General features: G+C 34.1%; 1 protein-coding gene across 5 annotated transcripts in view; it reads left to right on the top strand.

The window, feature by feature from the left end:
* The window catches only part of LOC145685820 (leukocyte elastase inhibitor-like), an 88,762-nt gene that overhangs the window by 24,943 nt on the left and 38,761 nt on the right, over window positions 1–25,058 (top strand). For all 5 annotated transcript variants that reach the window (XR_014131490.1, XR_014131489.1, XM_081758401.1 and 2 more), the window contains exons 2-8: window positions 3,606–3,665; window positions 6,203–6,315; window positions 7,387–7,569; window positions 7,825–8,038; window positions 10,613–10,833; window positions 12,927–13,106; window positions 19,887–20,025. Coding sequence is in view for 3 of the 5 variants with exons in the window: in XM_081758401.1 (XP_081614527.1) it covers window positions 3,644–3,665; window positions 6,203–6,315; window positions 7,387–7,569; window positions 7,825–8,038; window positions 10,613–10,833; window positions 12,927–13,106; window positions 19,887–20,025 (1,072 nt within the window). In the remaining 2 variants the exon portion in view is untranslated. The remainder of the gene's footprint in view (window positions 1–3,605; window positions 3,666–6,202; window positions 6,316–7,386; window positions 7,570–7,824; window positions 8,039–10,612; window positions 10,834–12,926; window positions 13,107–19,886; window positions 20,026–25,058) is intronic.

Below are 25,058 nucleotides of genomic sequence, written 5' to 3'. Positions count from 1 at the left end.
GCAACAGGAACAAAAAGGAAACACCCAGTGGCAAAATAAAGCGTCCATCTCTCGAACTTTTATGCAAGTGGACAGTACAATGTTGGTCTTCGATAACATCAGACATCGTGTCCAAAAGCTTCAAAAAGACCGGTATATTCGCCGCTTTAGACGGCAGTTAAGACTGATCTGTGGAACAGTTACCCAGATTCGATCAGATGCAGATATGACAGAAAGTGCAGCTTTGGATGAGAGTGAGTGGTGTCTTTCGCATGTATAGACAGCTCTGATACTTCTTCTGCGTGTGCGTTTCTTCTTTGTGGTGTTACATTGTTGTTATTCATGTGTTTCCCGATTATGTAAACATATCGCTCTTTAGTGCCAATGCCAAGATTTTTTTGTCTTCCATGAATCGATAAGTTAAGAGTATGTTGACACAATGCTGTATGTATCAAAATTCGAAATTGTTTTGACCGTAGCGATATAATTGAACGGCAACTTTTCTCGCGTAATAGTCGCAGTTGGCTTTTCGTATTTAAATTAAAAAATGTACAAAAGTGCGACTATTACGCGAATAAACATGGTATTTCTTACTCTAGATACCAGGTTTTAAATATTTCATGTTTTTACAAATATAATTTCATGTTTATTCGTTTTCTCATATATGCTTTGGCGTGGAAGACCCGTGTTCGATTCCACGTTAATCAGTAGGTCCACGTCTCATATAGCTTCACTGCTGAAAGGGACGTTAAACTCAACGTTTTCTCATACATCGTCGCATGAGAACCAGGGGAACTTAATTCCATTTTCGTAGGTTTACAGTCGAGAGGACAGAAATATTATTTTCTTAGAAAGATGTGATTTTAATAAGATGATAATTGAGCTACATTACAACAGATGACCGACAAGGAGAACAGATGGCGTTACGTTTCATTTACACCAAGTGGGGCTTTCAAAATTATCTCCAGACATGAAGAAAACGAAAACAGCATTTTTGGAGTTACGCTCCTCTGGTTATCATGCGACGACATGGTTCTTCAGCATATCCTACACAAAAAGAATTAGCAAAACACTCTGACCAACGGTATCTTTTATATTCTAAACGAAAACTTTTACAAGTCGATTAAACTTTGACAATCCCTCATAAGAGAAGCATATAGCTTAACTTTTCCGTGGTTCTGACGCGTTTGTACTCTGATAAACTTTGTAGTTATCTTTCAGTTCAATGCTCGAGACACACAGACGCAAACAACAACCTAGGAAAAAAGTTATATTTAATGAAAAGACAATGAGAGACGAGAGAAACATTTTGTAATAATTGCATTAATAGCCTTACCTATACTCATATCGTGTGTGACGTCGTTTCCTCTCCGGGTCATTCCGCGTCACAGGTCTGTCCGGAACACCGGATCGCTCCGAGTCATGGAGCTGTCGAAATCTACTGCATCTACAATCAAGATTTGCTCAATGAAGAACGAGAAATTATTAGTTACTATTTGCATTTTCTAGTAGACTCGCTACAATTTTATTAGTAGTATTAGTAGTAGTTGTAGTGGTGACAATCTGTTTCAGTCAGTGCGATCTTAGATTGAAGTTAAATTTGGGGCCGCGGTAGCTCAGTGGTAGGGCGTTCGCCTCTAGTGCATGGGGTCCCGGATTCAAATCCTGCTCCCACCAAGTGAACTTTGTGGTTGACAAACACCGTGTGCGTGGTTTCCTCGGGGTTCTCCCGTTTCCACACACTTTCTTCATTCCACTATTTCATTCACCTCTCATCAATAGCGTCTTCTTTAGCCTAGCCGGCATAACCGTGGGGCATAAAACTCAAAGATTTCATTTTTGAAGTTATATTCGTTTCATCTTTGCCCTGTTTTATTACCGGAAATTAATGCTAATTCACCTGTTAAGATCAGCCTGCCTTACTTTATCGAAAATCTAAGCTATGATAGTTGAAGTAAAAACTAATTTTTATTGATAATTTTTGCTTTTTGTAGTTGTGAATGATGATGAATGATTTGTAATTTCTATTTTCTACTTCTGCGCAGTAGCGGTCGAATGTTTCTTGCGAATCACACCTTGAATTTTTATTTATGATTGTAAAATACCTTCTGCGTGATTGCATAAGCATATTTTCACTGTACTATGTTTTGTATTTCAAATGTCATCAGATATTATAAAGGTAACAAGAAAGTTCTGTCGCTTCTCACCCACCACCTTCGAACATCAATATGCCCACCGCCTTCGAACATAAGACGTACCTGCAAAATCAAAAATAGTCCCCATCAGTATCGACGACCTTCTGCCAACGTTCTGCAAGGTCATGAATTCCATCGCGGTAGAACTTGGTGGGCCATGAAGCGAAGAATGTATGAAGTGCATTTTGCACCTCTACTAGGGATTTGAACTGGCGTCCTCTAAGCTGATTGTCCAAGAAATGGAACAGATCATAATCGGGCGATGCAATGTCCGGGGAGTATCGCGGATGCAATAGTGTTTCTCATCGAAGGCATAGAATGGTGTCCCGCGTCATCCTAACCACGTGGGCTTAGCGTTGTCCTGTAACAGGAGGACCTCTTTGCGATTCAAAAGTGCTGGCTCCAGCGTTTGAGTTTATCTTGAGCACGGCTCAACTACTGACAGTACACAATTGCTTGATGCCCTGACCAACTGGTAGCAGTTCCCGATGCATGATGCCGAGAGCATTCCACCAAACACACAGGAGGACCTTCTTCTGGTGTAGTGCTGGTTTCGGCTGTTTTAGAAGTGGTTCATGGGATGATAACCAAAGATGACGGCGTCGTAGAACTTCGTACAGGACCTACTTCTCTTCACATGTCAACACCCTGTTCAGAAATGACTCCTTCCTCAGACAAGACAACAAAGAAACACATGTATCTGCTCGCGTTGCTTTCTGTCCCGGATTCAAATAATGTGGGACCCATTGACCCAACTTGTAGTACTTCCCAAGTTGATGGAGATGCTTCCGAATGGTTTCTCCACTCACACTGAATTGTAGTCTCAGTTCCTCAGATGTCTGGCCACTGTTCGCCTCAATTGCTGCCTGAAGATTTTCATTTTGTTAATGTGTTGGTCTTATGGAATGTGGTGCGTCTTCAAGTACTTCGTCACTGTTCTCAAACTTGATAAACCACCGCTGCATTGACCGCGTAGTCATGGCACCCTCACCAAAGGCCTGGCATATCTTACTCTCACCAAAGGCCTGACTGGAGCGGAGTTTGATCTGAGTTTGAAGTTGTAAAGCATACATGCCCTTATTACGCTCTGTGAAGATCCCATGTTCACTCTGTCCTTATGCAAGTTCACAGTGTAACTGAAGTACCACAACGAGGTAGTATGTTGGATATACTCACACCAACAACTGATCTTCGCCTTATGTGTTATCTCCATTCGCATTCAACTCACGGTGTGTGGGCCAATTGATCAGACCTCCACAAAAGGCGACAGAACTTTCTTGATTACCTTTATACTTACATTTTTTAAAAAATATTTAATACCTTTATTTCTATATTTCACTCTGTCAATTTTTAATCATCCTAGAAAAAAATCATATTTAACTGCTTATTTCTTGATAATTAATTCCTGATTTTTTTGTATTTCATTTTTAGGACTTTTCTTCTTTTGTTTGCCTGAAGTCAACAGCAAAATGATACGAATTATACTTCCAGGTAAGTAGGTGATTTTTTGTAATAATTAATTTGATTTATTAAAGTTACAAGAAGAACTGTTTAAAATCAAATGTACAAGTGGCGTTTAAAACCAATAGGCATTCAACAATGTTTGAAGAGGTCTTAATATCTTCCTCAAATTATTTATGCACCCTAATTAATTAATTTTCTGCAGTATAGGGTAACTGGCTACAATAACGCCAGGGATACAATAACGCCGTTTGTTTTTCAACTCTTTAAAGCACAAGCTAAGCACATGGCAGCAATCTGGCAATGTGCCAATACATTGGAGGCACGTCTGTTGTTTTCACGCGTGAATTGATTTCCTGTCGTGTAGCGTGTGTGTTGTGCAGTTTTAGTGTTATCAATTCAGATCAGAAAATTGAGAACAGGAAACGTAAGTAAAGTTTTTGAAGTCCTTTATATTAGTATCACTACAGGCACGTAGCGGGTAGAAATTTAAACGGCATTTTTTTTCGTATAACTTATAACACACAATTGTCAATAACAAGTGTATCGACTGTGTTTACATGAGTCAATGTAGTAGAGAGCAGTGAAACGATGGTATGTTCATTGTGTTGTGTGGCTGCAATAACACCGAAAGCAATTGGTGTTACTGTCTGGGTTAAAGCTGCCACACTTCAGAATGTACTGCTTTTCAAGCTACTGACATATACCAATTCAATCCTTTAGTACTCCCAGAAACAACCTTTGCACCAAGTACCATCTCTTCAGTGTTTCCGGCACAACATTCTACTGGAACTGCATTGAACAATAACCAGCCATCCACTGAAGATATCAACAGTTCCTAGCTGTCAACATCATCTGTATGTATCCGTGAACTTGTAGCTAAAACGAAGTCTCAGTCGTCTCACTCTACATCCTCTAGTGACAGCTATTTCACTGAACTTATTCCAACTCCAAAAATTAACAGATCTCTTCCTGGAAGAAACAGATCAGAAACAAATCCAAGCAGTGGTAGTGACTAAAAGTCTGTTTAACGAACGTCCTAACATGAAGGATAAAGGGTCAAGTTGGCAAGCGGGTGGACGAAAGACAGAGGGTAAATATAAAAAGAATGGCGAAGGTAAAAGTTCAAAAACATATAATCGCGAAGATAGCTCCTACTATTGCGTTACTTGCAAAAGGGTACTATTACCACAATACTGGTAAAACTATTGATTGGTTGCAATGTGGAGCCTGTAAGGGGTGGTATTACGAAACTAGTAATGACCCATTGCCTCTTACTGGACAATGCTCTTCTTGTTCCAAATAATTGTACTTGTTCCAGCATAACTCAGTTCATTAGTTTCATGATAATATGAGTAATGATACCCCGGCGCTATTGTATCCACAGTGTGTTCAATATCGCTATTACACTTTGCGCGACATTTTTGTATATTACTTGTACTACATGTATTTTTTTCAGGTTCTTTGCACCATGTTGAAATCAGCGAAGACTAAGCTACTAACAATGCAACATATATTTTTTCCGTCAAATATTAAGTGTGAAATCCTCGAAAAACTAAAAATGGTGGCGGTATTGCAGCCAGTTACCCTATAATTATTATTACTACTACTACAAACATCCAAATTGCTAACGTATCTTTAGCATAGAGACAGCAAAATATTAATATATAGGACAGTTGTAAACTAAGAGAAGTAATGTAGACACAACATTATTCTTAATATTAGTAAAATATTATACTTAAAAAACTAACTCACTATATAGCCCATGGATTCAGGGAGTTGTATGCCTTATTAACAAAAGCTCTTCACTGATTTCTGGCCTTAGTCAACTCATCTAGTTCCAACTTTATATTCCTATTTCTGCGAGATCCATCTTTAATACTGTCATTCTATCTCCGACTAGATCTTTCTAATGGCCTTTTTCCGATTGGGTTTTCAGTTAACATTTTGAAAGAGTTTATACTTTCTTCCATTCTGACTACATGACTTGCCCTTCTGGGCCTCCTAGATTTGATGACCCTAACAATGTTTAGTAAACGGAATAAATTTTGCAGTTCTTCGTTATGAAGTTTCTGCTATTCACGTTCCTCTTGGGTCCGAATATTCGTCTCAAGATTTTATTCTCAAATATTTTGTCAGTGTTCTTCCCTCAAAGTAAGCGATCATGTTTTGTAACCATATAGCACAGCAGGTTAAATTATCATTGTATATTTTAAGCTTCAAATTCTTCGACAGAATTCGCGAGGACAAGAGCTTGGACTGAATAATAACACGAATTCTCTGCTTTCAGTCGGCGTTTAATTTCTTCTTATGTATAGTTTTTGTCTGTTAGTATTGATCCTAGATATTTGAAAACATCCACTTTGTCTACTTTTTTATTTTATATCATTTGATATATAGAGATCTTACAATATATTTTACATTATCATACAGTTAAAACATGTTTGTACTTAAGTTGAGTTTTGTCTAGTTTAAATACAAGTTTGAAAAAATACCAAGTTGTAATTGTTAATGCGTATCTACACTTCCCTGTAGCGCATTTTAATTACTAATGTTCATTCTTTCAGCGCTCTCTATACTCGTAGCGGAAACAGTTGAATCTACACCCGTTGCTTCCGGAGAAGCAGCTGCAGTACAGTTACGTAATGGTGCTAACTCTTTTGCTATTAGTTTGTTAAAGGTAAGTAAATACTTTTCTTTTTCAATATATGTAACCATAATCATCCAGCAATTGAATATACTGGCATTTGTTCACTTCTACTGGAAGTATTGCGTTAGAGTATCATTGACGATAAAGGAAGATCCAAAAATCAAAGTAGTTACTCTGCGCAGTTTTCTGATCTTAAACTTATTTAATTCTATATATTTTTTCATACATAGCTTCATTCATCCTTAAGAAGGGCTTAAACTCCATAGAGAGATATAAAATTAAGCTAAATTAAATTGACAATTATGAAGGCGTTTCAGGAACTAATCTTCCATTTGAAAGACCCTTTAGGAACATTACCTAACTGTAAGAATTCATATAAATTCTACTCAAGAGTAACTTTTCAAAATCTCAGCTCACAAGTTGTACATTAATTCCATAATTTTGATAATTACGATTTTTAAGCGCTTCTTAATTGCTTAAATAAAAATAAAATCTGACTAAATCAAACACTTATTAATAATCTATGTTACAGATTATCTTGATATTTTTGCCTTAGGCGTTATATTTTAATTTCCGAGTTTTAAGTCATACCAGGTAACCCATGAGAAAAATTAGCTCTATTGAATAATATGAAATGGTACCCTGAACGACCTAAAATTTTGAATGCCTTTACAGTATACGATGAGGCAAAGGTGCCGTGTAAATTTGAATAGTATTATTAAATTGAACTATATATAAATATAAATATAATTACATATAAATATAAGTAATATAATTATTATACATATTTAGATATAAATATAATTAACGCATGATATTGTGCATACATTAGAAACTGTTCATATGCATTTTAGCAGATATCAACACAGGAGGTACATTATCACAGTTAAATAATGAACGGTAACTGGCAAAGAAATCAATATAATGTGTAACATAGATTATCAATAATAAGTGTTTATTAGTGAGAAGTACTATCTAAAAGCTTTAAGTTACGTAGTCCTAACCTTATCTATCATCAAATAACATTTTTAATAAAGCAATTACATTAAAAATTAAATAGCATTAATTTAGGTAGAATAATTAATTTATTCTTTCTCGTAGGAGCTGTCCGTAAAGCAACAAGGAAACATGGTAGTTTCTCCGTGGAGTTTGACAACTGCTTTGTTGATGTTAAATGAAGGAGCCAGAGGAAGTTCTAGAACTGAGCTGGAAAAAAGTCTCTCTCTTTCGAGTGACATCCAAGCAACAAGATTAGGCTACACCAAAGTTCTCTCTGATATTTTGGTAAATATTTTTACATTTTTTAAAATATTATTTAATCGATGTTGCAAACTTAGATGCTTAAACATAAAACCAATATACAGTACTCTCTTTATCAGATAAATATGTTTTCAAAGCACTGTTTATCTTCTCTTTATTTGAATAATTAATAACTTGCAAGTTAATGTTTAAAGTGTCTCTCTTCAAGAATCAGTTCTTCACTTTTTGTTTTGAATAATAATAATCATAATTTATTTTGTTTCTAATCTCTATTCTCAGAATAATAATTCTACAAATATTTTGGACATTGCAAATGCAATGTTTCCTGATGATGGCTTTCAACCTTTACAAGAATATGTTGATATAATTAAAAGTACTTACAACGGTACAGTGGAAGTAGTTAACTACGAAGATTCTGAGGAAGCAGCAGAGACAATAAACCACTGGGCAGATGAAAATACGAAAGGTCTCATTAAAGAAGTTGTTAGCAAAGGTAGTCATTATTTTCTTTGTTTATTTCTCAATCAATTATTTACTTTTTATTATTATAAATATTACTTTTAATCATTGAATACAAAATAATTACTTTTCTGTTGGGCTGTTGTGTTCATGTAAACAGCCATTCCCGTTCTAGTTTTGAAGCATATATATGCTTATTAATTTAGCTTCAACGATAACGGACCACAATACGAAAAGCTTATACATCTTATTTGGTGAAAAACTAACCAAAAATAAAACGTAAATATAGATAATTGCAAACACTGTTTTACATATAAAGCAGAAATGCTGTACACATTACAAGTAAAAACCCTATAGTTTTCTGCTGGAGTATTTTTATAAGTTCCTGCATGTGTGTATTAAGTTATTTACCTTATACTTGATTGAAACAAATAAATTTTAAAAAATTAGAAACAGTTCTAATATCCTAAGATCCTTCAATTGTAATTTTTGGAAGACAACGCTAGGAAACTTCACAATATGTTATTTTTTTACTTTAATTTATACTAAGTGTTCATGGCCTAAACTTGTACTTGTTTCAGTAAATTATAGCTTGAAAATAATAAATGATATATCCTTATTGGAAGCTAAAAGATTGAGAAACGTGAAAGAATAATTTCCAGGCCCAAATCTAAAATTTAATCAGTAGTTTGAAAAAGTCATGTGTCAGAAAATTTAGATTTTGGTTTAGTCCAACGTTTTATTTATTTATTTTGAAACATCAATTGCTCACAAGAAGAAAACTCTACTACAATGACAAGAAAACTCTACTTTCTCATAAAGATGTCGGTCATTTGATGTCTGTCAAGATTTTTAAAAATTAAACATATTTTTTCGATCTTTTAATAACTTTTCTGACTCATGACCTTTTCAAAACTGCTGGTTGCATCATAAAAACACACAGGGGCCGCGGTTGCTCAGTGGTAGAGCGTTCACCTCTGGCGCTTGGGGTCCCTAATTCAAACCCTGCTCCCGCCAACTGAACTTTGTGGTGGACAAACACCGTGTGCTTGGGTTTTCTCGGGGTTCTCCCGTTTCCTCCTACTTTCTTCATTCCACCATTTCCTTCATTTCTCATCATCACCATCTCCTTTAGCTTAACCGGTATAACCATGGGACGTAAAACTCAAAGATTTAATTTCATTTTCATTTATAAACGCACACACACTAAAAACACCTCATTAGTCCCAGATCTGCCAAAATAATAATAATAATAATAATAATAATAATAATAATAATAATAATAATAACAATAATAATAATAATATCTGAATACACTATATGCAAATTATAATAATACTATTTACAATTAATCCTTTATTGAAGATAATCAGAAAAAAACATTTATTTACAATAATACCTAATTACTAGTGCCATTTCATACTTAGGTTGCTAATGCGTGTGGACCAGCTTTGATTGCCGGTGGAATATTTCTTTAAGTAATATTTCAGATCCTACTTGAAGGACTAGTTCCCATCTTTTATAACCTTGGAGCTGGAAAACGGAGTTTAACCCCAATCAACCGGTTAATCTATATTAGTAGTGGTTTATCATGATTTCATTATGGACATTTACCTTACATGCAATTTCGTACTAATGATTGTGTAACATAATAGTTTAATTTTAAGTATATTAATCTATATGTAAGAAAAGAAAATCAACGTTATATACACATAACATGGAGTTATGAAAAATCAATTTAAGATTCGAAGAAATCTTGAATTTCGTCGCTGCGCCTCGAAGAACCGCTATGTGACATTTTTGTCGAAAATGAGTTATGTCGTGCAAATAAACCAGAAAACTGTCTGGCAGCGTCCCTTATAATGTCATTAGTTAATATTCAATTGTTTCGCCACAACAATGAAAAGTTATAGATTGAAATTAAAGGCTTTCGGTTCTTATCACGTACGCATAGATTAATGTATACAAATCCTCTATGTGCTTATAAAGGCACGAAAGGTCCTACGTAAACACAAAAGTAGTAATATAATACTGTTGAAGCAAGCTATAACAAAGTCCAGTGCATAATATACGCAGATCTAATTTTATTATATTTTTCAAGTGTTTCCGTGGGTTTGGCAATATTTTAAGAGTTCGGAATGTTTTTTGCCTCTGCTGAAAAGTTGTGGTTTTAAAACATAGCGGTTCTTCGAGATGCAACGATGATTTACTAAATTAAAAGCAAAGCCAATTTTTTTTAAAAAATGTTCTTAGATAAATTGTTCCAATAAAACCATGGTTTGACTTCAAACGATGTTTTGTAACTTCTCTTTTTATTATTATTAAATATCATGCTCGTGTCATCAGTACACATACAATATTTTAACATTACTAGAAACACACGAAGTCCACAGGTAGTATAATAGTTATATAACTCTAAATTTTCCCTTTTTCTGACAAATTAAAATATAGAATCTTATGAAGACTTAATTTTCTTATGAGTTGGTATTTTTTTTTTAAAAAAAAAAAAAGAACTTTTGAACTAAACCCATGCATTAATTTCCATGTAATTATTACTGAACTCTATCCAAAATAAAAGTTACTAATCGAAACAAATCCTTATTTTCAGATTCACTGTCTCCAGACACTGCCCTAGTATTGGCCAATGCTGTATACTTCAAAGGTCGGTGGATTCATCCGTTTAATCCTAACTTTACAACTGAAGAAAATTTCTATCCAAATGGTTATCAAGGAGAGTCAATCAAAGTTAAAATGATGACGCAAGAACAATATTTTAATTATGCAGATATTCCTGAAATGGAAAGTCAAGCGCTGATGCTTCCTTACAATGTAAGTTTGCAACTTCTTTCAGATTTCTCTTCAGAACTATATCAATTTATTGATACATTTTATAGTATACATTATAATTATGTTCATGTATGTTTCGTATAATAAATGGCCACGATACGTAAATATGTTATCAGTCTACAATCTTTGCGGAATTTTTTTATAGTTCATGAAACTTTCACATAAATTTTTAATTGAATGTGATTGGATGTTACTCATTTGTCACCTACATAATAGATTCTTGTTACTAACGTTCTATTTCTTCTCTGTACTCTATATCAATTCGTACTCAATACCGTGATAACAGGAGGGACTCGATTGGAACACTTTTGTAATATGAATCGTTAGATATGGTTCTCGGTTGGAGCTCCATAAATTGACACAGATAACTGTCCTCTTAGATTCCTTATGACCACTGAATCATTTGAACAGTCGACTAGACTTAAGCGCTCGTAGTTGTTTTAGATAAATCTAGCTATTAAATGAAAAATTATTTACATTCTTAATCAAAAATAAAATAAGTTCTTGCAGCTACGATAGTGAGTTGCTGCTGTGCTTTCTCATAAGAATTCAAATCAGATTACTTGTTTCTTTTTTAATCTAGTAGTCCTGAGCAACCACGGTTAGTCATGACGGGAACATATAGCCTCGATGCTGAACCCCCTACTCATACTCAAATCATATTACTAATCTTGATCCCTTGCACAATAAAATTTATTTGAGTTTTGATTATCCTGTATAAAATTCTGACTCTGGATAATCTTAGTTTGCAGCCACCCACAGACAGTCACACATAATCAGCGCTAATTCATTTTGTAAGTCTTTTGAATATTTCGAATTCATTAAGTTCATTCATCAGTTATTTTATACTGATTATTATATGGTTTCACACAGGAAATGCATTTCAATTTTTACTTGAAAGAGGAGGGTGGATGGGAAGATTTTCCAACGATATATACATAAAGCGTAAGAGGGACAATTGCTCCGTCCTATAGACATAAATGATGCTCCTGACTTTATACAACACTATTCGGTTCCAAACGTCTATTTAAGAGACCTAATCACTGTGAAATTAAAAATTCTGCTAATTTTACAGTAATTATGTGATATCTTCAAATAGATTAAAGGTAATCGAAATGTGGAACAAGAGTGCGCTAGACAATTTTATTTTGCATGTGGCACTGTTATCACAAATTACCTAGTAGCTTTCCGTTTGAAGCCATTTAGAAACGCGATAATAAATGTCAATTTTTTAAATGGCTGGAAATCGAAAGCAGATAAGTGAGTCGTGGTAACGATATCTCATGTAAAATAATATTGTCTAGCGAGCTCTTGTTCCACTTTTTGATTATATTTTATATATTTGAACGTATTACATAATTACTGTAAAGTTAGCGATACTTTAATTTCAACGTGATGGGGCCTCTTAAAATAACATACCAGAAATATCCACCGGAAATTATAAATTTGCCAGCTTCCCATTAAATATGACCTGATTCTTTTCAGAAATTATTAGGCTTTAGTTATTGTATTTGGGAAGTTTTACATATATATATATATATATATTACTAAAGATAACTATTATATCATTTTGTCAGTCAATTTTATTTAGCAGGTGTTATTCACCTTTGGGGTGTTGTGCAATATATCATTTATCATATGACATGTATTTAAAACACGAGAACAAAAATGTACTTTATTGCGTACCACTATGGAATAATACTCTTGCTTTTATCCAGAAATAATTTTCACATTCAAATACAATTTGAAATTAAGTGCAAATTAAATAAGACACTGGTTGGTTCGAATTATTAATAAACTATATGAAGTTATTAGTTCCAAATTGAAAGTAATAGATTAGAAATTGTTTATAATATAAACAAGTTCGTAATGAATTAATCATATACATATATTTGTTCTCTTAAATTAAGAATTTGTGACTACTTTTGTTATTATGTTTGTGTAACTTTTCCTCTGTAAGATCTTCAATACATTGACTCTTTACTTTTAATCTGTACTTTCATCTGTAAGAAAGATTCTACAATTGCATAAAAAATAGTAAAACTAATTGTATATTTAATTCTTTACTGTTTTAGAATGACAAATTCTACATGCTGGTTTTGCTTCCTTACGAGACTTCTTCTGTTCAGAGTGTTATTTCCAAATTTACAACTTTAGACAACATTTTGAAGAATATGTATAACACAAAAGTAAGAGTTTCATTGCCCCGCTTTAAGATTGAAAGCTCATGGAACCTCGTGGATCCACTGCAAAAGGTAAGTCAATAGATTAATTATAAATTGTCTTGCAATTTGTTGGAATAGTCTTTCTCAGAAGTTGAGATATTTATAATGATACTTGTAGAGAATTAGGTATTTAGATCGATTATTATTATTATTATTATTATTATTATTATTATTATTATTATTATTATTATTATTATTATTATTATTATTATTATTAAATTTATTGCTTTACCTTGGCATGGAATAACAGAAATAAACAATTCCGTAAATCATATCGAATTCTGGTCGATTATCTCTTCACTTTCTTTGCACTTTTACTGATCAACAGGTCTTGTGAACTTTTATCTTGCTCTAGCAAACTCAATTTTCAATCTGACATAACTGAATACCATCATGGCAGTTTCGAAATGTTTCAGTTTCCGCCCTGTTTATAAAATTAGGCTTCCTCGTCTATATCATACATAGCTGGAAAATAATAGTTAACTCCAATGCAACCTACCAAGAAATTAACTCACTGCATTTGCGCGAATATAAGCCACACTTCTTTTTCTAAACTTTGTCTTGAAAGATCATGGTGCAGCCTATAATCGAGATTTTTTTTTCCTCAGATAATAAATCGTAAATTTCAAAATGACATGAACATATATCTTGTGGGTTGAAACTAATACCATTTTAAGTTACTGCAGTACTTTTTAAAACCATCAAAGACTTAAGAAGAAAATAGCACAAAAACATACCTTTTTCGTAAAAATTGCCACCTTCATTGGGTACCGGTAACACCTTACACTGGCACAAAAATCACTTGTACACTTAATACTTTTATTAATAGGAATACGTATTTTTGTTATACAGTATATATAATACATACGGTACATTTATATACAGTACTTGTTCTTGAAACAAAAGAAAATAACTTTGTTTAGCAAAACTGCTTTAGCTTGTTTGTACCCAAACAAATCAAGCACAATCACTTCCCACCATCTCAGCATCACCAGCGTCTGATTCTTTACCGTCGCTACATGATCCAGAATGCTTCTCAGTCACTATCACAAAGATCATCATCTTCAGTGCCATCAAGATTATTGGATTTTTTTTTCTTTTTAACTTTTCATGACAAGTTCTTCCGATATTGACCACCAAGCAGCCAAAATCTAACGGCACACTTCTGACAATAAATGCACTTTGCAAACGGTCTCCTGGCGTCGAAGTTGTTTTGTTCATGATGAATTTTCTATAGAACTTTCTTACATTAGGTTTGAGTGGATGACTGATACACACGCATCCAAAACTGCAACACACAACTTTGTTGTAAATTTAGTAGTGCGGCCTATATTCGAGATTTACTTTTTCTATAATCTCGTGTCAACAGTTCGGGTGCGGCTTTTATTCGCGCGCGGCCTATACTCGCGCAAATACGGTATATACTTTGGTGGTTTCCATCTTCATTGAATAGTCTTTAAATTATACAAAATAACAAACCTTGAAATCAAAGAAAGAAAAGTAATACAATAAATCTATTTCATGATTTAGAAAACTATTTAATGGTGATGAGAATATTGCTTATTTCATGTTAGAGTGATATCTAAAGTGAAATTTCTGTATAAAAGAAGTTTAACCTTGAGAGTGAACAATAATTTCCACAGGAAACTTTGGTGTGGAGGAAATGTCCCTCTAAATGTTTCAAAGGAGAGGAGGGAAGTGGCTTGAAAAGGAATCTTAAGTTATAATTATAATAAAACGTTTGGTGTGGAGGAAATGTCCCTCTAAATGTTTCGAAGGAGAGGAGAGAAGTGACTTGAAAAGGAATCTTAAGTTATAATAAAACGTTTGGTGTGGAGGAAATGTCCCTCTAAATGTTTCGAAGGAGAGGAGGGAAGTGACTTGAAAAGGAATCTTAAGTTATAATAAAACGTTTGGTGTGGAGGAAATGTCCCTCTAAATGTTTCGAAGGAGAGGAGGGAAGTGACTTGAAAAGGAATCTTAAGTTATAATAAAACGTTTGGTGTGGAGGAAATGTCCCTCTAAATGTTTCAAAGGAGAGGAGAGAAGTAACTTGAAAAGGAATCTTAAGTTATAATAATAATAAAACGTTTGGTGTGGAGGAAATGTCCCTCTAAATGTTTCAAAGGAGAGGAGAGAAGTAACTTGAAAAGGAATCTTAAGTTATAATAATAATAAAACGTTTGGTGTGGAGGAAATGTCCCTCTAAATGTTTCAAAGGAGAGGAGAGAAGTAACTTGAAAAGGAATCTTAAGTTATAATAATAATAAAACGTTTGGTGTGGAGGAAATGTCCCTCTAAATGTTTCAAAGGAGAGGAGAGAAGTAACTTGAAAAGGAATCTTAAGTTATAATAATAATAAAACGTTTGGTGTGGAGGAAATATCCCTCTAAATGTTTCAAAGGAGAGGAGAGAAGTGACTTGAAAAGGAATCTTAAGTTATAATAATAATAAAACGTTTGGTGTGGAGGAAATATCCCTCTAAATGTTTCAAAGGAGAGGAGAGAAGTAACTTGAAAAGGAATCTTAAGTTATAATAATAATAAAACGTTTGGTGTGGAGGAAATATCCCTCTAAATGTTTCAAAGGAGAGGAGAGAAGTGACTTGAAAAGGAATCTTAAGTTATAATAATAATAAAACGTTATATTGTCACCACATACTTTAACTTAAGATCAAGGTGAAAAATAATGGAATTTTATGTGGTGTTGGGGGCCGCGGTGGCTCAGTGGTAGAGCGTTCACCTCTGGTGCTTGGGGTCCCGGGTTCGATCCCAGCCCCCGCCAAGTGAACTTTGTGGTGGACAAACACCGTGTGCGTGGGTTTTCTCGGGGTTCTCCCGTTTCCTCCCACTTTCTTCATTCCACCATTTTCATTCATCACTCATCATCACCGTCTCCTTTAGCCTAACCGGCATAACTGTGGGACGTAAAACTTAAAGATTTCATTTCATTTCTATGTGGTGTTTGAAAAGTACTTCTTTATTAGACAAATAAGATTTGTTTTAATGTATGTAATGCTGTCCTAAGAAATTGATAAAAGATTTTAAAAACAGTATTTCATAAATAGTTCAGATTTATAAGAAAATTTATTAAAGCAGAACCTAATAATGTCCCTCATTTAAAATAAAGGAGGTATTGATGACTCTGCAGTCCAGTGTTCATCTCTGAGAGTCTCTAGTTCGATTGAAGAAATGTCGTCATTTTAAGGTTGAAAACTTTTCTTTGGATTTTCATAATTCTCACCTCAATAATTCTCCCATAATCCTTCAGTTGTATCTATCATATCTCTCCTTTGCCCTGAAATTTACCAGCCAGCAATCACTAGAAAAATTAATAGCTAGATCATCCTAAATTCTCTATTATTATTATTATTATTATTATTATTATTATTATTATTATTATTATTATTTATTCTGCCTTTTGGCAAGTCCTGGACTAATGAATTTTTTTCTTTCTTTCTTTAATTTTCAGTTTGGCCCTGGAAATGTTTCTTCCATGTTTCTCGATTTTCAGCTTTCTCTTTTAGCTCCCAATAATTTCTTCTATTTTTCAAATCGTTGATCACTTGTATTCTTCTTCTTCCTATTCCTCGCTTTCCTTCCATCTTTTCTTGTATGGCGTTATGAAGACAATTTCTTCGCAAGATGTGTCCAATCCAATTGGCCTTTCTATGACGGATGGTGGCGACCACCTCTTCTCTCCTATCAGTTTTGAAACATCTTCGTTTGTTACTCCCTCTCTGTCCATTTTATCTTCTCTAACTTCCTCCAACACCACATTTCGAAACTTTCTAAATATTTCTTCTCTAATTTCCGTAATATCCAAGTATCTAAACCATACAGTCCAATGCTCTTTATATAGCACTTGACCGACTTCTTCCTTTGTCCAGTATTAAGGCTACTAGTTAAGAATGAACTTTCTTGTTGAATGCGTCTTTGGCAGTGGCAATTCTCGACCTGATCGGATGCAGTACACGTCTTTCGTCAAAATACTTCCTAGATATTTGAAATGATCGACCTCTTCAAGTACTCTTTGTTCTAATCTGACCCGTAAGGGCGCATTTCCACGTGATATTCTCATGACTTTCGAGTTTTCGATATTGACTTCCATTCCAGATACTCTAGATTGCATATTTAAAGTAGAAAAGGACTCACCTTGCATTCATTACTGTTGCACTTTGAAACTCTATAACCCTCTATATTTTGGGCCGCTGTGGAGCCATGGACACTGTTTAAAAAATACCAAAAACGGACTAAATTTTCTAAGTATACAACTATAGCGTATAAATGACAAATTTTGCATGTCTGTATACAGGAATACATACTCTCGCCAACACTATTTAATGTCTATCTAGAAGAGATAGTGAAAAAGAGCCTACATGATGATGATGGCATTTCGGTAGGAGGTAGAATGATTAGATGCATAAGCTTTGCAGACGATATGGCGCTTCTTGCAGAATCTGAAAAGAAAATCAATAAAATGTTAGAAAAAATGAGAAAGGGCTTTGAAGAATATGGGATGAAAATAAATGTTAGAAAGACAAAAGCCATGGTGATTGAAACGAAGGGGTCTGTGTCAAATATAAAAGTAGGAGGGGAGAAAATAGAACAAGTGAATAGTTTTCGATACCTGGGTAGTATTCTTAGTAATGACATGAAGTGCGAACGTGAAATAAAAGCAAGGATAGGAATGGCGAAAGAAGCCTTTAGGATTAAGAAAAGTCTGTTTTGTGGGACCTTGAATAAAGAGTTGAGAAAAAGACTCATAAAGTGCTTCGTGTGGAGTGTTGTACTGTATGGGGCGGAAACGTGGACATTACGTAAAGGTGACGAAAATCGACTGGAAGCCTTCGAAATGTGGGTGTAGAGAAGAATGGAAAGAATTAGTTGGGTCGAGCGGAAAACGAATGAGAGAGTGTTAGAAATAGTGGGGGAGCAAAGAACACCTTTAGACATTATTAGGAAGAGGAAGAGAAACTGGTTGGGACATTGCCTAAGAAGAGATTGTATCATGAGGGACGTCCTAGAGGGTATAGTGGCGGGAAAGAGAGGGAGGGGGCGAAGGAGACTACAATTAATGGATGATATTAAAACAGAAATATCATACGCGAAGACGAAGAGGTTAGCGGTGGACCGTAAAGCATGGAAGCTTCTCAGCTGCTGCAAGTGACTTGCCAATAAAGGCAGAATACCTATGATGATGATGATGATGATGTACACAGGAAAGAAATTGTCTTGGAATTGTTTGCTCATTCAGATCTCATTAAGGCTAATATTTGGAAGAAGATTACTACACACTTAAAAAAATGGGAAATTCGGTGTAGAAATATTAGTCCAGTAAACAAAACTAAATTGTACAACAAGTGGGTTTATTTACCACTCTATCCGTAAATTTCTGATAGAATTAGAAATAATGAACACTCGTTTGGAATAAAATTTACGGTCAAATCTGGAACTAGTTTTAAAAATTTACTTTCGGAATAAAGCTATTACAAAGAGAAATTATTATTACCTGGAGTTTACTCTGCGTCTTGTTCGTGCAGTGAGGTTTACATACGAATGATAAAAGGGAACATCTTGACGAGACGAAGAAACATACCAGGAACTGTAAAGAAGAGGAATCCTCATGTCAAGCCGTTCGAGCCACTTACAAGAATCGGGACATAAAATTGAAAGAATTGATGTCCTACACTTGTGCTCTAACAACACTGAAAGGATTTACTTGAATCTCTTTTCATTAGTACGAAGAATCCATAACTTAACTTTGACAGGTGACTTAACTTAGATCATAGATGGAATTGCATAATCAAGAACTAAATAAAATACTATCTAGAAACAAAACATAATTTTATTGTCCATTTTGTACATAGGCAAAGTATTGTCTTTTTATTTAATTTGTAGAAAGTATGTATTATCTTCTGGAAACAGTGATCGCCATACAATCAAACATCTGCAGTTCACACAGTGATATTCTGTAACCAAAGTACAAGATTGATTTTAATATCCACAAACAAGGTTTTGCAAGAACAGAGAAAACTGAATATTTTAAGGAACAAAGATGGCCGTGGTGACTCAGTGGTAGAGCGTTCATCTCTGGTGCACGGGGTTTATTTATTTATTTATTTATTTATTGGTCCTTGGTTTTATCCCAGTTCGCGCCAAGTAAGCTTTGTAGTGGACAAACACCGTGTGCGTGTGTATTGTTGGGGTTCTTCCGTTACCTCCCACTTTCTTCATTATACCATTTCATTCATTTCTCATCATCACCGTTTCCTTTAACCTAGACGGCAAAACCGTGGGACCTAAAAACAAAGATTTCATTTCATTTCATTTAAGAAACAAAGTTTTATACAATGAGAGATGTTAAAAGTGACTTAGTTTTATAAAAGGCAAATCTTCCTACGAAGACTTCCTCAACTCCTTGTAAGTGGATGGACAAAGTCAGAATTATCAAGTGTTAATAAATTATCAACTCATCTTTTTTTGAATAGTCGGAAGTTTTCTTTATTACATGAGCAAAAAAAAAAAAAAAAACTTAAATAATTCAGTCCTTTTTGTGGTAGGAGTGATGGTGTTCATGGCCCTAGTGTGGGTCGAAATATAAATGATTATAGAGTTGTTGTTGTTGTTGTTGTTTTTTTTTTTTTTTTAAAAAGCAAAAATGCAAGTTGAGTTCTTTTCCACTATAATAGTTTTATGATGTCGATACTATTGAAGTTATCTATGAGCTCACAGGGAAATTCTGAAAGGTGTTAAACCAAGGATTTTATTTTAATTACTTGGTACTATTAACTTATCCTTTCTATTCCAGCTTGGTATCAGAAATGTATTTACTGGTGCTGCTGACTTAAGTGGAATTTCCGGAGAAACTAATTTAAAAGTGTCTGACGTCATTCAGAAAGCACTGATTGATGTAAACGAAGAAGGAACAAAAGCCGCTGCTGTTACAGGTTGGTATTTCATTTTAATTGGAAATAACAGAGGGTGATGGCTTATTTTAACAACAAATTTCATACCTACGATATTCTAACTAAATAATTAAGATATATGATCTCGGTAAATATTTCAGAACCAACATCTGATAAATCAATAACTTTCGAAAGATGTGAATCAAGACAATTTTTTTCTTCTTTAATGAATGCCCAAATACTATCTTGAAGTTCTATTATACATGGTGTTTCAAAACCACACTGACAAAAATGTTTGGGAGGTGATTCCTGACTCCAAGATCAGACAAAAGGTATAAATCAACCTGGGTGCACAAATGCTTCCTTTCGGAGATATAGGCTGCCGAAAACATGAAGAAATGAATTTTAAAGGTCCATAGATCCAAAACTATGAGACTTACCGTAGTCAGGTCAAGACTTCACTTAGGAACTAGTATGTGCCGTATCCGAATATCCAAGTTTCGGAATCCTGTGGTAATTCCACAACATTTTTATAGAGGTAGTTGATGAGTACTTCAAATTATATGGCCTTAGCAAAACTCCTATAAAAATTGTTGCGTGAGTGCTTTAGGATTCTGAAACGTGTATTTCTGGATAGCGCATATATTAGTTTCTAAGTGAAGTCTTGATCGGACTACGGTAGGTCCCATAGTTTTGGAGCAATGGACCGTTAAAGTTCATTTTTTTCATGTTTTCGTCAGCCTATAACTCCAAACGGAAGCATATGTGCACCCAGGTTGGTCTATATTTTTGTCTTATCTTGATGTCAGGAACAGGCTTGCCAATTGGACGGTTTTTCATCGGCCTGGCCAGAAATATTGTTATTTTGATTAAAACCTCTGACCGGTACAAACTTCTTACCAACCCCTTTATGACCTGTTTCTTTTTCTAATATGTATCTAGTTCGAAGCAATTTCATCTAGTAAGAAGTAAAGATTTAAAAAGTAACTTTCATTCTGTAAATCCAAAACTGTCACCTTTCACCATTTATCAACGATTAATATATTGTTCATCTGTTTAGATAATTTTAAAGAGATGACAAAGACTAGCAGGAAAAATTTGAAATTTACTTGTAAGAAATTTTAACATTTTTTGAGAGTGAAAAAGGATTTCTTGAAGCAATTTCCTGTAGTTGAAGTACAGGTTTAAAGAATAAATTTTATTTTCCAAATTCAAAATTGTCACGTAAAGATTAATATACTTTTGTTCATCTGTTTCGATAATTTTAAAGATAATTTTCGATAATTCACTTTTGTTCATGATTGTACATTTCTTTCCCTGAACAGAGGTCCGAACAGAGATACTTCATACTTAGACCTATATAATAGGGAATTTTGAGGGGGTGCCGGGTTTTTATTTTCTCGAGTTGGCAATCCTAATCAGGAATCACCTCCCAAACGTTGTCGGTTTGTTTTGAGACAACTTGTATTTTTAATATGGATATTGTGCTTTGAATCATTTAAGAATGCGCTAACCTGTGAACATAATGTCGAATTCTACATGTCGTGACGATAGACAACTATCATGTGCATAGGTTATCGAGTAGTATACTTTTCCTTCCACTTTTATGTGATGTATTTTCTGTAATTCCTGTTGTCTCCGTTTACCTATAAACATCTTATGACCTAAAATAAACGAGTCATTCTTGGATGTTTGTTTGACTTCCTTAATGTCCAGTTGATTGCTTATAACTTTTGCCTTCGAAGCAAGCCTAATGTATTTCATGGAATGGGTACACATCTATTGTTTTCAGATGAAAAAAATCGATTGAAAATACTTAGTTTCGAAAACTCATTTAGGACCAACTTCGAGAAAACTGATTAGAGCTTTATTTCTTGCTTTGAGATATAGGATGTTAACTTTTTAAAATTTCACTGACTGTGGAAGTTGCTGTTGTTTTCGAAGGTTATCTTATTACGTTGTTTTAATCCAATCTTCTGGGCGACATGTTACACTCTTCTAATCAAACTAAATGAAATTCTTTGTGTTTAAAATAACAAAGATAAACAAACCGCCTGACTTTGAGTATAGAGTACATGAAATAGTGGTAAGGGGCAAAATATTGATAGAATTTTACGTTTGCAACTCATCCATTTTTTTAATTTACGTTGTATACTAAAATAGTACTCTCTATGTTTTGTAAAAACGTGTTATGTTGTGCTTATCAGAAAATAGAATATCCTTACTACTAAATATGCTGCAACAAGTAATATGTGAATTTTGAACTTCACTGTTGATTACTTTTGATCATTGTAATAACATGTGGACATAAGCTGTGAATCTAAATAAAATACAAGATGTGTCAATTCCATTTAAGAAAAGTGCATTTCAAATGTATTGTTTATCATTATCACATACGAAATAACAGTATGAAGTTTTAACAAGTTGCTGCATAACATGAAGTTAGGTTTCCTAAATCAAGGGCTTACTGTGCCCTCTATAATTTCTATGCACTTGAAGCACAGACCATATTACGTCACTAATATTGTTAGATGATAATTTATCAAAATCGAAAGGAATTAGAGCTCTTTTAGATACTCTAGATTCGTGTTTTTCTTTTTTTTAAAAACTTTCCCTAGAGATTGATTTCCCTCGAGAAAAGTCCGTACGGTTGTAATCTGGTGGACATTTGGAGATGAGTATGAAAACATATACATACGTTCATTCTTTGATAACTTTATTTTATTCTTATAGGCCAGTCGATAAAGAATGATTTAGGGTCGAATAAGGAAAAATGGTGGAAAGCTGGAACAAATTTTATTTTCTTTATATAAATGTCCATAACAACATACTAATTTTTCACCACTCTACCACCCCTCATTTGGCCGCCATCTTGGAAAAATGGCGCCAAAAATTAGTTTTTTGTAAATATCTCTCATGGAAAGCATTTTAGAGCAAAACATGATATTACAAGAAATAATCTACATTAAATTTTCTACAAGAAATGTTCTCTTCATTTTTTCTCTAGGATGCATCATTTAGATGCTATAGGCGTGGCAAATTACGCGTTTTTCTTTTAGCATCGCTTTATAGCACAACCTTAACGAAAATTTTCTGATACTATTTTGTTTTAATGATTTTTCTTATGTAAAATATAAATTAATATATTTTTCATTCATTGCAGATGTGACTAAGGATAAATAATCAGATCTATTAGATCATCTATGTTCAAGATGTCAGCTAAAAATGTTTTATCTGTGAGAAACTTCTCGGTGATGGTGTTACATATATAGTAAAGAACATTAGTAGACGGCAGTATTAAAGTGAAAGATGGAAACGACTGTCAACTTAAGGGACTGAGAAGTGTTACACTTCATGAAAAGAGTAGGAAAGTTTACACAAAAACAAGAAGTAGCAAAGCGTTGCTATTACAACGTACTTCATCACCTACGCTGATAACCCTTAGGTCAGAAGTACTAAGATTTAATTTTCAAGAAGCCTATCTGTTTTGTAGACAATGTTAATCAGATGAATTTTTAAAGGGACAGGATAAAAAAAATGTGAGTGAGCGTGAGGGTGTACATCGCGTCGAAACCTTTCAAGTTAAAGATTCTATTATGGAAGCTAACAAGGAAGAGTGCCAACTTTCATTCAATGAAATTTTTCAAGATTATAATGATGCATTACCAACTGAAAAAAACAATAAGAGCTAAACTGAAAGAAAATTACTCACAAGATATTATTATACCAACGAACAAAAACATGAAGTCCATAGTTTGCTTCCGTGATACAGGGCATAAAATTCTCACGGATGCATGGTATGATCGTCAAAAGCGTAAGTATATGGACAAAAAGAAGTTGAGAATCATAATGACAGACGGGCACATAATTGCTGAAGATACCAGATCCCAGGTTTATGAAACTGATGAATAGCCATCAGCAGTTAATCTTTGTATGACGTTGATTCATTCGTTCCTGAAACCTTAAAATGCCTTCTCGATACTATTATCTTGAAAAACAAGACAGTGAATAGCACAAAAGATTGCGGGGGGAGTATAACAATTTCTCATGTCATAATTGCAGCAACTACACCAAAATATCTTTCTGCCTCATAGCAAATAGGACTTGCGGTGCATCTTAATCAAAAGTATGGTACTAAGCATTTTCTTAATGTTCTTTCTTCGTTAGGACTGTGTGCACCATATTCTGAAGAAGCGCTCTTTCAAGTTTCGGCTCTTCTGCATCCTGCATTCTTTGTTCGTTGATATGAAAATATCTTCTGAGTAATTTTCGTTTAGTTTAGTTCTTATTACTTTTTCAGTTGGCAGTATATCATTATAATCTTGAAAAATTTCACTGAATGAAGATTGGCACTCTTCTTTGTGAGCTTCAAGGTAGTTAAAAGCATAAGCCATGACATCTGAAACAACATTATCTTTCGGACGACCACGTTTCATTCCAGAAGAAATCTTGTAGAACTTTTTCATGCATGAGGAATGATATCTGGGTTCAACAGCAGCTAAATCATGAACATTGCCAATCCTAATACTAACTGCTTTGCCCCAGTCGTCATTTCTTCTGTCGGCTGCTTCCATAATAGAATCTTTAACTTGAAAGGTTTCGACGCGATGTACACTCTCACGCTTGCTCACACAATTTTTTTTATCCTGTCCCTTTAAAAATTGATCTGATTAACATTGTCTACAAAACAGATAGGCTTCTTGAAAATTAAATCTTAGTACTTCTGACCTAAGAGTTATCGGCGTAGGTGATGAAGTACGTCGTAATAGCAACGCTTTGCTACTTCTTGTTTTGTGTAAACTTTTCTACTCTTTTCATGAAGTGTAACACTTCTCAGTCCCTTAAGTTGACAGTCGTTTCCATCTTTCACTTTAATATTGCAGTCTACTAATGTTCTTTCACTATACATGTAACACCATCACCGAGAAGTTTCTCACAGATAAAACATTTTTTAGCTGACATCTTGAACATATATGACCTAATAGACCTGATTACTTATCCTTAGTCACACCTCCAATGAATGAAAAATATATTAATTTATATTTTATATAAGAAAAATCATTAAAACAAAATAG

Source organism: Thermobia domestica, chromosome 5 (assembly GCF_964235325.1).
Source record: "Thermobia domestica chromosome 5, izTheDome1.hap1.1, whole genome shotgun sequence".
Classification (NCBI taxonomy): Eukaryota; Metazoa; Arthropoda; class Insecta; order Zygentoma; family Lepismatidae; genus Thermobia; species Thermobia domestica.
The sequence above is the reverse complement of the archived record's forward strand: the minus strand, read 5'-3'. Positions and strand labels throughout refer to the sequence as shown.